Source organism: Dryobates pubescens, chromosome 10, assembly GCF_014839835.1.
Source record: "Dryobates pubescens isolate bDryPub1 chromosome 10, bDryPub1.pri, whole genome shotgun sequence".
In the NCBI taxonomy this organism is placed as follows: domain Eukaryota; kingdom Metazoa; phylum Chordata; class Aves; order Piciformes; family Picidae; genus Dryobates; species Dryobates pubescens.
In genome coordinates, this window is record NC_071621.1 from 13,370,803 (window position 1) to 13,388,707 (window position 17,905).

Consider the following 17,905-nt stretch of genomic DNA (forward strand, 5'->3'; position numbering starts at 1 on the left):
AGGAAAAATTTCTTCTCTGAAAATGTTGTCAAGGCCTGGAACAGTCTGCTCAGGGGAATGGTGGAGTCTCCATCCCTGAAGGGATTTAAAAGCTGTGTAGATGTTGTGCTGACATGATTTAGTGGTGGACTTGGCAGTGCAGGGTTAATAGTTGGACTTGGTGATCTTAAAAGTCTTTTCCAACCAAAACAGTTCTATAGTTCTATGAACCTTTCAAGGCCAGGAGTCAGTTCTCATTATCTGGCTCTTTCTGAACTGCCTTTATTCCTGTTTCTGCATTCTGCTGCCATTCAGTAATCTTAGAAGGAAAAGGTGGAGTTTGCTATTGTGTATTTCTGGTACAAGATGTTTAGTCTATGAAGCTCTGAGCAAATTAATATCATGTTCTGCTCAACCAGCAAAGGATAGGAATAAGAATTTTTATGATCTCTGGAGCCCTCAACACTGGATGGACGTGGGCCTGATGGAGCAGGTCCAGAGGAGGGCCACAAAAATGATCAGGGGGTTGGAGCACCTCTCCTGTGAGGACAGGCTGGGGAAGCTGGGGTTATTCAGCCTGGAGAACAGAAGGCTCCAAGGAGACCTGATAGCAGCCTTCCATTTCCTGAAGAGGGCCTACAAGAAGGATGCAGAAGGACTGTTTACAAAGGCTTGAAATTAGAGAAGAGCAGATTTAGATTGGATGTTAGGAACAAGTTCTTTTAGTTGTGTTAAATGCTGGAGTTAACACAACAGCTAGAATCATGCATATCAAAATATTCATTTCAGAAGGGCAATGAAGCTGGGAAAGGGTCTGGAGAGCAGGAGGCTGAGGGGAGACCTCATTACTCTCCACACCTCCCTGAAAGGGGGTTGGAGCGAGGTGGGGGTTGGTCTCTTTTCCCTTGCATCAAGTGATAGGAAAAGGGGAAATGGCCTCAAGCTGCACCAGGGGAAGTTTAGGTTGGATATTTCAGTATCTGAAGGTGACATACAGGAAGGCTGGGGAAGGCCTGTTTGGAAGGGCTTGTGGTGATAGGATGAGGGGCAATAGTTTGAAACTGGAGGGGGAATGGTTTTAAGCTGGAAGAGTAGGTTTAGATTGGATATTAGGAAGAAATTCTTTCCAGTGAGGGTGGTGAGAGACTGGCACAGGTCTCTTCCAACCCAAACCAGTCTATGATACCATGAGGGGGGTGGAACACTGGAACAGGTTGCCCAGGGAGGTAATTGAGGCCCTATCCCTGGAGATATTCAAGGTAAGGCTCAAAGGAGGGTGGAGTGAGGTGGGGGTTGGCCTCTTCTCACATGCAGCAAGTAACAGAACAAGAGGTAACAAGCTCAAGTTGTGCCAAGGGAGGGTTGGGCTGGATATTAGGAAAAAATTCTTCCCAGAAAGGGTTCTTAGGCTTTGGAACAGGCTGCCCAGGGAAGTGGTGAAGTCACAATCCCTGGAGGTGTTTAAAAGACGTGTGGATGTGGTGCTGAGGGACATGGTCTAGTGGTAGTGGTTTAGCAGCAGCAGTGGGATTGTGAGCTCTAGATGAGCAGTTGGACTTGATGACTTCCAAGGTCTCTTCCACTCACAACATTTCTGTGGTTCTATGATTCTTTGTTTTCCAAATCTGATCTCTCTCTCTGTTTTTTTGTGGGGTTTGGGGTTTTTTTGTGTGGTGTTTGGGGCTTTTTTTGTGTGTGTGTGTTTTGTTTGTTTGGTTTGGTTCTTGTTTTTGTTTTCTCTGGCAAAAAAATAGCTCCATTATCTGAGGCCTTACCTTCTAAAATAGGATTTGCCTCCAGGACCTGTTGCTCAATCCAGGAGTGTTGACCACTGATGGCTGCCAGGAACTGCAGAATCAGTTTGGTGCTTTCTGTCTTCCCTGCTCCGGATTCCCCGCTGCAACGACAACAAGAACTGAGGTCGGTGGAAGCCCTGCTGCATCTGTGCTGATGGGACAGAGAGGGATCTGCAAAGGGACTACTGTCTTTGTGTCTATTCTGTTAGCACAGGTAGGATGAGGCCACTAAGGATGGGTTTCCAGCATCTCAGGAACATGGTTGTAGGACAAATGGTAGAACACAATACCAGACAGCTTCCAGCAAAGATCCAGATTTGCTTTACAGTTCATTTGGTCCCTTGGGTTTGGATTTCTTCAACAAAATCCATAATTCAATCACCACTAAGGTCATGAAGCACTTTCAGATAAAGCTTTTCCAGGTATAACCACCAGACCTATGGCTAAAGGGCTAGCTGGTGCCATGGAGCATCTTCATCACCAGTCTTGAGCTACCAAAATGTGCTAGAAGACAGACCATGAAATGCTGGTCTTTAGTGGCAGGACATTTCGTAAGTCACCATGGCTTGTCCTACCAAGGGGCAGGTAGGAGAGAAGGTCAGGAAGTGAGAGTTACTCCTCAAAGCTTTCTCTCCACTGAAAGGTAATTTCCATTATCTTGTGATAGCACAAAAGGAAGAGCTGGACAGAAATCCATTGGTGTGAGTCTACAACCTGCCTGATCTAGCGAACAGCCAATAAAAATGGTTGAAATGGACCTTCCTTGTGTTTAGTAACCAGCCCTGGACCCATGGCTGAATTACCTCACTTCTCAGGGTTGGCTGGCCACAGGCTCACTGTATCATGACTGGCCTTGACTCTTCTCTGGGCTTCATATGATGCTTTTTAGCCCTGCAAAGTAATCATTGTTGCATGGCCTTTCCAGACCCACCTAGCTTCGCTTGGGATGATCCGGAGTTATGTTTTTATGTAACAAAACTTAGGGGAGCCATGCCTTGGAGAGAGGTGGTGCTCTGAAAGCACAAAGACTCTCTGAGGGGCCAAAATAGAATTGGAGGGCTGAGGAAACCAAATCTGGTTCGTTCTTCCATTTAGGTTCTCTTCCCCTTCTACTCTGTCCTAGTGAAACCTCACCTGGAATATTGCATCCAGAACTGGGCTCCCCAGTTCAAGGGGGAGAGGGATCTACTTGGAGAGTCCAATGGAGGGCTGCAAGGATGATTGAGGGACTGGAGCACTGCTCTATGAAGAGAGGCTGAGAGCCCTGGGGCTGTTTAGTCTGGAGAGGAAAAGGCTGAGAGGGGATCCAATAAATGTTTATAAGTATCTGAGGGCTGGAGGTCAAGAGGGAGGGGACAGGCTCTGCTCACTTGCACCCTGTGAGAGGACAAGGGGCAATGGCTATAAACTACAGCACAAGATGTTCCACCTCAACATGAGGAGGAACTTCTTCACTGTGAGGGCCACAGAGCACTGGAACAGGCTCCCCAGAGAGGCTGTGGAGTCTCCCTCCCTGGAGACTTTGAAGCCCTGTCTGGATGCATTCTTGTGTGACCTGCGCTAGATTCTGTGGTCTTGCTCTTGCAGGGGGGGTAAGACTTGATGATCTCCAGAAGTTCTTTCCAACCCCTAACATCCTGTGAGTCTGTAGTATTGAAGTGATCTATACCCATAACTGTGGCCAGCAATTTCTTAATACCCAAGGTTGTCTAGTCCAGAGCAAAGCTGTGAAGGGAGACACCAGTGTGAAAACCACAGGGAAAGCTTGTCCCTGGCCCTGCCTTGTGCAGAGTGTATAGATCTTTGATGTCCTTAGGGGTACTGAGTTTAAAATTAATAGTTAAAGATGCAGATGAGATCTCTTGGGTTGTAGGGCAAGTACCAAAGGATTGATATAGCTTCTTTTTACTAGGAACAGTGACTGCAAACAAGAGACCACCTCTTCACTGAGCATATGTGGTGGGAAGATCTCATAGGACATTCAAATTTCTGATAAGCTGTTGGACTCAATGATCTCTGGAGATCCCTTCCACATGCTAATCATAGAATCAATAAGGTTGGAAAAGACCTCAAAGATCATCAAGTACAATCTGTCACCCAAGACCTCATGACTACTAAACCATGGCTCCAAGTACCACATCCAATCCTTTTTTGAACACCTCCAGGGATGGTGACTCCACCACCTCCCTGGGCAGCACATTCCAATAGCTAACAACTCTCTCAGTGAAGAACTTTCTCCTCACCTCGAGCCTAAACTTCCCCTGGTGCAGCTTGAGACTGTGTCCTCTTGTTCTGGTGCTGGTTGCCTGGGAGAAGAGACCAACCCCCTCCTGGCTACAACCCCTCTTCAGGTAGTTGTGGACAGCAATGAGGTCTCCCCTGAGCCTCCTCTTCTCCAGGCTAAACAATCCTAGCTCCCTCAGCCTCTCCTCATAGGGCTTGTGCTCTGTGATTCTGTGATGTCAGCCACATTGCAGGTTGATGTCAGGACATGACACGTGTGGCAATTCACCAACTCACCTTATGATGCAGCACTGGTCCTTGTTGTTGCGTTGCATGTTGAAGTAGCAGTTGTCAGCAATTGCAAAGATGTGTGGTGGCATCTCCCCAATCTTCTTGTTGGTGTACAGACGTATCTGCTCCGGTGAGTAGATGGGTAGGAGCTGGTAGGGGTTTACTGCTACCAGAATTGAACCAGTGTATGTCTGGAGGAGAAGCACAGGAAGGTTTATGGGGACAGTGAGATGGAGCTGAGAGGGTCTGGCAGCTGGGATGGAGGATGGAGGCCAGAAAAGTCACAGCTTTTCAAAAGCGAGATGGAAGATGGTGTTCAAGTCAAAGATGCTTGCAGGGGGGAGCAAAATGGGAACAAAAGTCTCAGCCTATCTGAATCAGGTTCATACTCAGTCCTGCTCATGCACAGCATGGATTCAAGCCTTAATTCATGGTTTTGGGTGCTGCTCAGCTACGATTCAGAGTTTTGAGTCAAGCTCATGTTTGCAAAAGCATCACCAAAGCCAGCACAATATCTGCAGTAGCAACCTATTGCATTGCACACAACAAGAGAAACTAGAGGTGAAAGGAACCTGAAGACCTTTGCCATGTCTCAAAGAAGAACCAGCTGGATCCAAACCACTCCTGACAGATGCCTGTCTAATCTAGATCCACAGCAGAACTTCTAAACCTCTCTTCTGAATACATTCTTCTCTACCCAAACCCCTCCGTGCTGCAGTGTAAACCTTGTCCTCTGTATATGGGTATGGCCCACAAAGTCCTGACATGCTTCTGGAAATAGTCTTTGATCCCTGTAGCACTTGAATGAGCAAAGCTGTCCTGGCCCTTGGACAGAAAACCCCATGGTGATGTTATGCACTTATAGAATCATAGAATTGTCAGGTTTGGAAGAGACCTCAAGGATCATCCAGTTCCAACCCTCCTGCCATGGGCAGGGACACCTCACACTACATCAGGTTTCTCAGAGCCCCATCCAGCCTGGCCTTAAAAACTTCAAGGAAAGGGCTCTTCCACAAGCTGTTTCTCTCAAACCTCCCATCAAAGGGCTCATGGTCTTTGCCATCTTGCTCAAATGCAGCTCTGGGGTTTGGCCACATCCCAAACTCAAGGCAGAGAATAAGGATCTCTTTCCCTACTTCAGCTGCCAAAAAGTTAGTGTCTAGAGCAAGTGAGGGAGGCCCATCTCAGCCTAACCAAGGGGCACAACCTAAAGATTCATTTCACTCCAAGTCTGTGGTTTAATCTCACCTGGTGGGATTAATCTTTCCTGGTGGGACCAGCTATGAAAGTGTCCCAAGCTGCTGCAGATATTCTTTCCAGGAAAAACAATTTCCATATAAAAACAAGCCTCATGAAGTTTTATCTGTGTGGCCTAAACCCAGAAATGATCCCCTGGCACAAAGCAGCAAAGTGGTACAGATGAGGGTACTTGTGAACCCAGGAGAAAATCCCTCCATGCTCTGCTGGCTGCTCATCTGTCTTTTGTGTGCATATCACAAAGTGGCTGATGAATAAACCAGGTCTGAGCTGCTCCTCATTTTTGAGGGCAGTGAAATGACTACCAGTGCTGGTGAGAGGGGTGCACAGGGAGATTTGGAAACACAAGCCTCAGGCTGAGTTTCTCCCATCGAGCCCAGAATCCCTCAAACATGATGGAAAGGGTTTGACTGCATTGAGATGACAATTTGTTTGCCACCGTCTGCGCAACGCTTCCCACCGGCTCAGGCATCCTGAAAGGCAGCCAGCAGGTGGCAACTCTGTCCTACAGTGTGGATGCTGAAAGCCCTTAGGGACTCTTCAGTTTCTGGCCTCATGGCGAGCACCAGAGAGCAACTTTCTGTTCAGTCCCGGGTGAGGTTTGACTTTACAGTGGTAACTCAGCAAGGATATGATAGTCTTCCCTATAAGAGAGGGTTACATGCCAGTAAAGGGGAAAATAAGCTCCTTAAGCCCAAGAGCAAAGTTGTCACAAATCCAAAGGGTGGAAATTGGCTGTGAAATTATGTAGACTGGATGCTGGAAGAGGATGGTATTGAAATAAGAGAGCAGAGAAGTCCCAGAGCAGCCTTCACTTGGTACAGAGCAAGTAAGCTTAGTGCTCAGAGAAGCTCAGTTTCTGAATGGGATTATGTCACCAAGGCCCCCAATGAACCCTAAGACCCCTTCCAGTCCTGGGTGAGGTACTTTAAAGACTATTTTCCTCTTCATAATGTATTACCAGGACAATTTTAGGGACATTTCTAATCCTTCTTGAGTCCCTTCCCAAAAAGACCGACTCTGCAGAGATGTCATTCCTAAATCCCTGCATCCCTGCATGCAGCCAGTGAGACTTTTAAAGGAGTTAACCATTAGTTGCAGGAATGCTTTGGGGATGTTTCCCTTGTGACCTTTCCCCTTGTGATCCACTGCAAAACACTTTGTCAGCATGAAGAGTCTTGTGCTATTGCTTGTTTGTGTAGGTCATTCCTGGTTGATAAATACTCACAATTTGCCCAGTTCTCACCACTGACAGCATGCAAAACTTGGTCCACTTTGCTGATGAGGGGCCAAAGGGCATCTTCAAGGAAATGTTATCTCTCTGCTTTCTGCTGCTGGGTGAAGGTAAAGCCCTCTTGTCTCAGGAGAATAAAGCTTTATGGACAGGTAGAGACTCTGCAGCATCCACATCTCAGAGCAAATTCCTTACTGCCTACATGACCTACATTTTAATTAGCCCCAAACAAATCCTTTCTGAGCCTGCTTCCCCTCTCTACCCAGAACACCATGGCTGACTTCATCTGGATTTTTATGGGGTTAAAGCCCTACCAAACATTACTGTGTTTTGGCAGCCTTTAGAGAGGGCAGCAGCAGGCATTGCTTCCATCTCCAGATAAAGAGATTTAACCTTCAAGTTGAGGTCACTGCTGAGAAGCACTTCTGGCTTTACCCCCATTCACAGGTTGGAGACTTCCCAGCTCTGGGAAGGTGTCACAACTTCACCATGCAGGCCAGGCTCTGCAATGAAGGGGAGGATGCTCTCAGTTCATTGGTGAAGCAGCAGCCATGGTGGTGTAAAGTAAATGAGCAAGCCATAATGGTGAACAGAAAGAGGCAGATGGTGGATGGTGTGAGGCTGTGCATGCCACCACCTGGCGTCATACTTACCCTCCCGCCGCAGTTGGTCTTATGAAGGAGGAGAAAAAGGAAAATTAGATTTTATTAGAGCAGAATGACACCCAACAAGAGAGACTGAAGCCCAGGTGGGAGACTCAACTTTTGCTCAGCAAACTCATAAATCCTTTCAAACTGCCAAGGTAAAGTCACACTGCGCTTCACCATCCTTAAGACAGAACAAATTATACACCCGAAGAAAACACCTCAGGGGACTGGGCATCCCCTGCCCACCTGGAATCCATATGGAGTCTTAGCTTTGAAAACCTGACATCAATATTTACTACATTCAACACAAATCTACACTTCCTAGTGCCACTACCCCTAAGAAACGAGATCTAAAGTTGGGTTCCCGAGCCTCCAACATCACATGGAGACAGAGGTGGTTTAGCTGTCTCTCTGGCAAGCTATCTATTCCATGTTATTTCAGAATATCATAGAACCATAGAATGGCTTAGGTTGGAAGGACCTTCTGCACTGCCATCTACTCCAACCTCTCCACCATGTGGCAGGGATGCCTCTCAACTAGGCTTGGCTGCTCAAGGCTTCATCCAACCTGGCCTTGAACAGCCCCAGGGAGAAGAAATCCACAGCCTCCCTGGGCAAGCTATTCCAGAGTCTCACCGCTTGCAAAATGAAGAACGTCTTCCTAAGACCTAGATTAAACCTCCTATTCCTCAGCTTCAAACCATTCCCCCTTGTCCTATTGCTAGACACCCTTATGAAAAGTCCCTCTCTGGCCTTCCTGTAGGATCCTTTCAGGTATTGGAAGACAGTTCTAAGATCTCCCCAGAGACTTCTCTTCTTTAGGCTGAACAACCAGAGTTCCCTCAGCCTATCCTCTTAGCAGAGGTGCCCTCCTCTGGACTCACTCCAACAGCTCTGTGTCCTTCTTATGATGGGAACACCAGAACTGCACACAATATTCAAGGTGGAGTCTCACAAGGGCAGAATCACCTCTCTTGACCTGCTGGCCACACTCCTCTTGATGCAGCCTAGGATATTATTTGCTTTCTGGGCTGCATGAGGGCACTGATGGTTACTCCTGATTTTGAGAGTACACTAATTGCCATGTTGTGCCCAGGTTCATGGGTTGGCTCTCCAAACCAATTAGTGGAGTGTAACTTCCATGATGCAAATTCCCTTGTGGGATGTGGTCATACCTTACACAGCAGCTCTGTAGGACACGTGGCTCTGAGACTACCAAGGAACTCGTAGAGACAGGTGCAAGTTAGGGGTGGCCCTACTGGAAAGCAGCTCCATGGAGTAAGACCTCAGAGTCCTACTGGACAGAAAGTTCTGCATATGTAACAGCAATGTGCCCTTGTGGCCAAGAAAGGCAATGGTAGCCTGGGGTGCAGCAAGAAAAGTGTGGCCAGCAGGTCTAGGGAGGTTCTTCTCCCTGTACTCAGCCCCTATTCTGTTCTGGTGAGATCATACCTGGAATACTGTGTCCCATTTTGGGCTCCCCAGTTCAAGAGAGACAGAGACCTGCTGGAGAGAGTCCAGCTGAGATCCACAAAGATGATTAAGCGACTTGAGCATCTCCCCTGTGAAGAGAGACTGAGAGACTGATCAGAGGGCTGGAGCTCCTCTCCTATGAGGACAGACTGAGGGATTTAGGGCTGTTCAGTCTGGAGAAGAGAAGGCTCCCAGGTGACCTAATTGTGGCCTTCCAGTATCTGAAGGGGACCTACAAGAAGGCTGGGGAGGGACTTCTCAGGATCTCAGGTAGTGATAGGATTAGGGGAATGGAATGAAGCTGGAGGTGGGGAGATTCAGGATGGATTTCAGGAAAGTGGTGAAGCCCTGGAATGGGTTGTCCACGGAGGTGGTTGAGGCGCTGTCCCTGGAGGTGTTTAAGCCCATGCTGGATGAGGCTCTGGCCAGCCTGATCTAGAGTGGGGTGTCCCTGCCCATGGCAGGGGGGTTGGAACTAGATGATCCTTGTGGTCCCTTCCAACCCTGCCTGATACTATGATAGACTTGGGGCTGTTTAGTCTGGAGAAGAGAAGACTGAGAGGGTATCTGATCAATGTCTATCAATATATGAGGGGTGGGTGTCAAGTGGAGGAGGCCAAGCTCTTTTCAGTGGTGCACAGTAGCAAGACAAGGAACAATGGATACAAACTTGAGCATAGAAGGTTCCACCTCAACATGAGGAGAAACTTCTTTACAGCAAGGGTGTTGGAGCACTAGAATAGGCTGCCAGAGAGGTTGTGGAGTCAACTTCTCTGGACACCTTCAAAACCTACCTGGATGCATTCCCGTGTGGACTACCCTGAGTGATCCTGCTTTGGCAGGGGGGTTGTACTCTATGATCTCTGGAGGTCTTTTCCAACCTCTGATGTACTGTGATACTGTGAAACCACATGGCTACTGAGTCACTGCAGCCCAGATCACCACCCATGCTCACCTCCAGGTTAGCAGCTGCCCTTTGCATTAGCTCTTATTAGTATGATGCTTCCAAACAATGCTCTGCCTACTGCTCAGTCAAGTTCATAATCTCCCTGGACAACTTTGAAGAGCTTGGTGAGGGAGCTTGGGGCAGAGCCTAACTGAAGTAGCCTGGAGAACTGCATCCAATTCTGGAGCCCCTATTACAGGAAGTACCTGGACACGCTGGAATGTGTCAGAGAAGGACCACAAGGATGATCAGAGGGCTGGAGCTCCTCTCCTATGAGGAAAGACTGAGAAAGTTGGGGCTGTTCAGTCTGGAGAAGAGAAGGCTCCGAGGAGACCTTATTGTGGCCTTCCAGTATCTGAAAGCGGCTACAAGAAAGCTGGGGAGGGACATTTAGGGTGTCAGGGAGTGATAGGACTGGGGGGAATGGAGCAAAATCAGAAGTGGGTAGATTCAGACTGGATGTTAGGAAGAAGTTCTTTCCCATGAGGGTGGTGAGACACTGGCACAGGTTGCCCAGGGAGGTGGTGGAAGCCTCATCCCTGGAGGTTTTTAAGTCCAGGCTGGATGTGGCTCTGAGCAAGCTGGTCTAGTGGAAAGTGTCCCTGCCCATGTCAGGGGGATTGACATTAGATGATGTTTAAGGTCCCTTCCAATCCAAACCATTCTATGATTCTATGTTTCTGTGACACTGCACACATCTTCTCTAAGGACCTCCATTCACTTAGTGAGAGCTGACAGGCCCTTGCCCGATGACAGAGGAACCCTGGGAAAGACATGTGGGCACCACTGGAAAAAATATCCAACGTGATCCAAACTGTTCCAGAGAGCAAGAGCTTGCTATGGGAATCCATTTGGTGCCACTGAAAGGTGTCCATGAAGAGGAGAAAAAGGGGCAGTCACGGAATCATAGAATGGTAGGGGTTGGAAGGGACCTTTGGAGACTGTCTGGTGCAAGCCCCAGTACTCAATGGATAGATACAAGTTCCCTGCATGAGCCAATGAAGTACCAATTATTGGCTGTTTGTGCTTCTCAGGTAGCTTTCAGGTTGCTTGACTTTAGCTAGCCACATGAGTACTGCATCCTATGTTGAAGATGGGCATTCTCTGAGCTGGAGGAGGTGGAACATGAACTTTCTTTCCAACAGAAACTTTCCTATGATACCCAAGCTCCAACCAGCTCTAAATCAATCATCTCATCTGAGAGGCACCTAGGTCTGCACGGCAGTCTTGGCTCTGCTGACTCTACTGCACATGGAGACACCACCTCGGGTATGAATCTGGGCTTCTAACTTCTGCTGGTTTATTGCTATCAATGGCTGTAGCTCCCTGAACAGAACTCCAGGGAGTAACCTAGGTCATCTAACATGTCAATAATCTTCTAGTCCAGTCTTTTTCTCTGAACTAACAACACTGAGGACCTCCACATTGTGCACAACAAATCAAGTGACGTGGTGAGAGAAGAATTTGAGGGTCTCTATTCTCCTCCAAGCTTTGGGGATCTAGAAATGCTTTTCTAGCAGCCATATCCCATTCTTTAGGCTTGAACTCCATCTCTAAAAGAAGAACCATAGAATGGTTGGAAAAGATTTCAAGATCACTGAATCCAACCATAACCTAACATCTCCCTGTACACAACTGTTAGACCACATCCCTAAGCACTTCATCTTTTAAGCACCTCCAGGAACAGTGATTCCACCACTTCCCTGGGCAGCCTGTTCCAAGAGAGATGAGTATCTTCAAGAGGGTGGGGGCAGGGAAATGTAATTCTGGTGTAACAGAGTGTAATGTAAGCCTGGTGTAACAGAGTGCTGTGTTCTCCATCACTACTCAGCTCTAATCTAAACTCATTCTTTCAGCAGACTAACACAGATAAGATCCTGGATGTGATATTAGCTTATGCTGTCTGAGAGGCCTGACTGTACCGCAGTTCCCTCTGCTCTCAAAACTTCATCATCTCTACAGCCTTCTAAAAATCATGTTCCCAGGTGGCTTTGAAAATGTCTTCGGAGGCACAGCAGGCACTTACCTGGATACTTGGAAATGCAAGGATTTGAGAACAGAACCAAATGTTTCATATTCACACAGGCTGAGTATTTTAGTGCAAATACTCCACTTCTGCCCCCAAAATGGGCACCAAAACCAGCACTGAGTCATGAATGCTGACTGTGATCCATTCAGAGAGGTGGCCTTGGTGGTGTTATTGCAGAAAAGAGATGCAATTCTGGCTCAATTTTTGAGTGTCTGCTTGGGTTGGCAAGTCTACACTGGGTCCACTGACCTGACTTTGCTGAGCTAAGGAAGGACATTGCTGACCCCACAGATTAGCTCTCAGGATCCCAAGGAACCCAGAGATAATGTCATAAACACAGATGGGGAAGATACTTTAGTTCTGGGAGTTGGTCACTGCTGTTCCCCTATTTCACACATGCATCTCCTCCTGCTTTCTCACCACCTCACACCCTCTAGGAGCTGTCTTCACCCACTTGGGTTCAATGAGTTAATGATGCAGAAGGAGAAGATGGAAGGGCCACATCCAGCTTGCAGTTGCCAAAGGCTTTTGCTTTGGGATTACTACAGCATGCAGATGGCCTGGGCTGAAAGTTAATGTGTGTCCCCAAAAGGTCAATGTGGCCTACACAGTGAGGTGACACAATCTTTGCTCAGTATCTAGCTCATGGTGGGGGTTTTCACTGGGGTATCCACAAATTCTGCAGTGCAGAAACCCTTCACCACTTGGGTTCAGGTGAAGTTAGATGATCAGTTCAATTAAGGTTTCCCCCATGTGGCCCCCCAGAGCTAAGAAAAGCCTGGTACAGAATACAGAACCAACCAGGTTGGAAAAGACCTTCAAGATCATCAAGTCCAACCTATCACCCAACACCATCTCATCAACTAAACCATGACACTAAGTGCCTCATCCAGGCTCCAGTGATGGTGACTCCACCACCACCTTGGGCAGCACATTCCTATGGCCAATCTCTCTTTCTGTGAAGAACTTCTTCCTAACATCCAGCCTAAACCTCCCCTGGCACAGCTTGAGACTGTGTCCTCTTGTTCTGGTACTGGTTGCCTCAGAGAAGAGACCAACCCCCACCTAGCTACAACCTCCCTTCAGGTAGTTGTAGACAGCAATAAGGTCTCCCCTGAGCCTTCTCTTCTCCAGGCCAAACACCCCCAGCTCTCTCAGCCTCTCCTCACAGGGCTATGCTCCAGACCCCTCCCCAGCTTTGTTGCCCTTCTCTGGACACGTTTCAGCAACTCAGCTCCCATAGACTTGTGGGGATCCAAGTGGCTGTGCAGATCTCTAACTGCTTCCTCCTGGATAACAGGAGGGCTATACTGCTCCCTGCCTCCATCTGCCAGCTCAGGAGGCCAGTTGTCAGGAAGGCAACCTGTCCTGCTGTTGAAAATTGAGGCAAAGAAGGAGTTAATTACCTCTGCCTTTTCCTCATCTTTTGTTACAATATTCCCTTCCATGTCCACCAAGGAGTGGAGGATGGCAGAGTGCAGAGCAAGAGGTGGAGGTGGGAGGGACACTTACGTAGATGAGGTGCTCCCGGTAGCGGATCAGCAGGTTCCTGAGGATTCCCGCCTCGTTCAGGTCCCCCAGGCGGATCATGTCCTCCACTCCGTGGATGGAGGTGGGGTGCATGGGTTTGATGTGGCTGGCATTCTGGGGGGAAATCCAGTGCTCCTGGGAGGAAGGCAAGGGTAGGGAAAGTTCAGTCAAATGAGATACCAGTGGGAAGAGACAGAAACAGCCCACCCCGGGCAGAAGGACCAGATGGAAGAACATATACAGACAGAGCTTCTGTCCTTGGGTCATGGCAGTGACTGATTTGAAATATTCATAGCAGAAAAGGAAAACATCTTTTGGTTTACTGGAGCAGCAAGAAATATGAGGCACAAGACATGTTGGCAGGAACACCATCCAGGGCAGCATGGACATGAAGCACATCAGGGGAGTTTTTAACAAGTAGCAAGTTTGTGCTTCCCTTCCCACAACTCCATTTTCACATCACTGGTTAACCCTCTGCCACAGAGTACTGCTGAGCAGAGAAAAGATGATTTGGAAAAGCACAGAGGGATGCACAGGGCTGGCAAAATTCACACTTTTATTGGCAGAGTGTTGTTTAGGCTGAGCACTTCCCAGGGGCTTTAAAAGCCACTACAAATTGGATTCCAGGGCCCTGCTGAACCAAATCTCTTTCTACCCTCCTTGAAGGCAATGAGAGCATTTATGAGTATCTCAGGCTGGGGTTAAAAAAAGAAAGATAAAGAATAGAGAACCCCTTTGGATCACCCTCTGCTTGTGATACAGGTGTTACTCTAAACCAGTCACCACTGCACAGAAGCAGAGGTGCAACATCGAAGGAGATAAGTTCTGGGGCATATCTGGTATCGGTAGGAGGTCAGGAAGGATTGGATAACAGCAGAGGAGCAGCAAGCTGGGCTTGCTAAGAGCATTATCTCAATGTACTTTGGGGTCTTCTTTTATCACTGTGCTCAAGAAGCTTCCCAACTTCTCATTCCCAGTACAGCCACTGAAGCGGGGACACGGGATCATCTTGCCTTTATTAATAGAAAACCATGGCACAGTTGATTCCCAAGGACATTCAAGAAGTCATTCATCATGATCCTATGACCCCTGGCCTAGCCAGGCCACAGAGCTGCAGAAGGGTCCTCACAACACTTTGTACCTACATTGCCTTCATCATCCACAACCTGGATCTGTCCAGAGTCACAGAGTTTAACCACCGCTCCAATGGGGACATCAAATTCCCGTCCGGTTTTGAGGTCCATCCACACATAATCCCCCTGGAACCAAAGAGAGGACAGTTACTCAGGGCTGCAGAAGGTTCAGTAATCCCTGGGATGCAAAACACTGACGTGTTGGAACCAAATAATCGGTGCAAGACAAATTGCTTCTTTGTAAACCACACCTCACCTCCTTCCCACAGATGGTCAGGAAACCACCAGCAAAGTAATAGCAGCAGAACATGCTCCACACATGATACACCCTCTGCACTACCCATCTGATGAGCTCATGAGTGGTTGTCAATCACAGGCTACACTCAACAAGCAGGCTACAGAGCAGTGATAGAGGCAGAAAATCCCACCCAGGTAGGGCTTTCTGCCTGTGCAATGTCAGGATTAGGACATGGCTTTCAGTGCTGAAAACCTTGTCTGGAAGCTTGTGGCACAAGGACCGATACAGGCTGGGCAGGGACCAGCTTGAGAGCAGCCCTGGGGAAAGGGACTTGGGGGTGCTGGTGGATGAGAAGCTTAACATGAGCCAGCAGTGTGCACTTGCAGCCCAGAAAGCCAATCACATCCTGCGCTGCGTCAAGAGCAGCATAGCCTACAGGTCGAGAGAGGTGATTCTCCTCCTCTACTCCACTCTGGTGGGGCCACACCTGGAGTACTGCATCCAGTTCTGAAGCCACTATTACAGGAAGGATGATCAGAGGGCTGGAGCTCCTCTCCTATGGAGACAGACTTGAGAGAGTTGGGGCTGTTCAGTCTGGAGAGGAGAAAGCTCTGAGGAGACCTTATTGTGGCCTTCTAGTATCTGAAGAGGGTCTGCAAGAAAGCTGGGGAGGGACTTTTTAGGGTGTCAGGAAGTGATAGGACTAGGGGGAATGGAACAAAACTAAAAGTGGGTAGATTCAGATTGGATGTTAGGAAGAAGTTCTTCACCATGAGGAGAAACCCCAGCCCTAGAAGTTTTTATAGCCAGACTGGATGTGGCTCTGAACAACCTGATGTAGTGTGAGGTGTCCCTGCCTATGGCAGGGGGTTGGAACTGGATGATCCTTGAAGTCCCTTCCAGCCCTGACATTTCTATGATTCTATGTTTTCCTTATTTCCTTATAGATAACCATTATAAAATACACAGTTTCCTACTATGGATACTGGTGGAAAGGGGTTGACTAAAGAAAGGTTAAGAACATACCAAACTAGTGGAGATATATAGATATAGATATAGATATAAATAATTCTACAGGAGGTCTTCCAGTGACAGTGATTTGTAGGTGCCCTTCTGTATTTAATACTCCTCAGCTAATTTTATCTACTGTGCACATGTCCCTGTGAGCTTGCAGCCCACAAGGCCAACTGTGTCCTGGTCTGCATGAAAAGAAACGTGACCAGCAGGACAACGAAGATGAGTCTCCCCCTCTACCCTCCTCTGGTGAGACCTCTCCTGAAGTACTGCATCCAGTACTGGAGCCCCCAAGGCAAGTAGGGCATGGGACTGTTGGAGCAGGTCCAGAGAAGGGTCATGAAGATGGGCTGGAGAACCTCCCCCTATGGGGATAGGCTGCAAAAGTTGGGGCTGTTCATCCTGGAGAAGAGAAGGCTCCTGGGAGACCTTATAGAGGCCTTCCAGTGTCTGAAGGGGGCCTACAAGAAAGCTGGGGAGGGGCTTTTTACAAGGGTTTGTAGGATAGGATAGGATAGGATAGGATAGGATAGGATAGGATAGGATAGGATAGGATAGAATAGGACAGGACAGGACAGAACAAGTTGGAAGAGACCTTCAAGATCATCACGTCCAACCTATTATGACTTTGGGCTGGAGGAGGGTAGATCTAGGAAGATTATTTTTTAGAGTGAGGGTGGTGAGACACTGCAACTGGTTGCCCAGGAAAGTTGTGGATACCTCCTCCAGAAAAGTCTTCAAGGCCAGGCTGGGGCCTTGAGCAACCTGGTCTAGTGGGACATGCCGCTGCTCATGTCAGGGGAGTTGTAACTGGATGATCTTTAAAGTCCCTTCCAACTCAAACTGCTCTATTATTTTATGTCCTGTTGTATCCTGAGGCTGTGCAAAGTTTTAGCATCCATAACCCCAAATGAGGACTTGAGCTGTGACTGGTGTGAAAAGGTGGGCTCTTTTGCATGCTTCAGATGTGCTACCTCGATCATTTGAGACCTCTTTGTTTTCGTTTGGGAAGACACAGCGAAGCAGTTGACCCCTATCCACTCCCTCCATGTTGTTGATGATCCTACAGACCTCTTGTCAGTCCTGATGTGCAGGGACTATCTACTGATCAGCTCTGTGGGTATTGAATTACTTGCTGGAAGGTGTCCAGAGAAGGGCCACGAAGATGATCAGAGGGCTGGAGCACCTCTCCTGTGAGGACAGACTGAAGGAGTTGGGGCTGTTCAGTCTGGAGAAGAGAAGGCTCCCAGGTGTCCTAATTGTGGCCTTCCAGGATCTGAAGGGGGCCTACAAGAAGGCTGGGGAGGGACTTCTCAGGATCTCAGGTAGTGATAGGACTAGGGGGAATGGAATGAAGCTGGAGGTGGGGAGATTTAGGCTGGATGTGAGGAGGAAGTTCTTTACCATGAGAGTGGTGAAGCCCTGGAATGGGTTGTCCAGGGAGGTGGTTGGGACCCCATCCCTGGAGGTGTTTAAGCCCAGGCTGGATGAGGCTGTGGCTGATCTAGTGTGGGGTGTCCCTGCCCATGGCAAGGGGGTTGGAAGTAGATGATCCTTGTGGTCCCTTCCAACCCTGACTGATACTATGATACTATGAATGCAAACAGGCTTTTAAAGAAGCAAAAGCAAACCCCCAAATAACCCCAAACAACAATCCTCAGCAGGACCCACACTACAAAACTAGTATTTCCCATTTCTACTTTCAATGAAAGGAGGTGATAAAATTTGGAGCCATCCCATTACATTCTCACCAGGCATGTTTGCATCAAGCAAGCAAATGGACTTTTGCAGGCATCTGAGTTTAATGCTGTGAACTGGTAGCCCCACCTAATGCCACATTCCTGAGGGCCAGCTCCACCTGTACCTACTAAGCACAATACAAATGTAGTATTTACCTTCTGAAGTCTTGAAAAACTGCTGGGAGAAATTCAAATTTAAAATAGGAGGGACCACTTTGCATGTGCTTTGAGATGACCTTCCTCCTGAGCATTCACTATCAACCATTTCTGTGGACAGAGTATTATAGGTATGTTTGGACCCAGTGGGTTGATGACTAACCTTAAGCTCCACTCTGGGAGGTGGGAGCTGGAGGCATCTGGCCATATGTAACATAGC

The 17,905-nt window shown here is 48.1% G+C and overlaps 1 protein-coding gene across 1 annotated transcript in view; it reads right to left on the minus strand.

Annotated features, from left to right (window-relative positions):
* MYO7A (myosin VIIA) overlaps positions 1-14,670 on the minus strand; it is a 90,967-nt gene extending 76,297 nt beyond the window's left edge. The window contains exons 1-4 of the mRNA XM_009906953.2: positions 14,551-14,670; positions 13,388-13,540; positions 4,296-4,480; positions 1,755-1,876 (exon numbers count right to left, since the gene is read on the minus strand). Of these exons, the coding sequence (XP_009905255.2) occupies positions 1,755-1,876; positions 4,296-4,480; positions 13,388-13,540; positions 14,551-14,649 (559 nt within the window). The 5' untranslated portion in view covers positions 14,650-14,670. The remainder of the gene's footprint in view (positions 1-1,754; positions 1,877-4,295; positions 4,481-13,387; positions 13,541-14,550) is intronic.
* Positions 14,671-17,905: the final 3,235 nt, after the last annotated feature.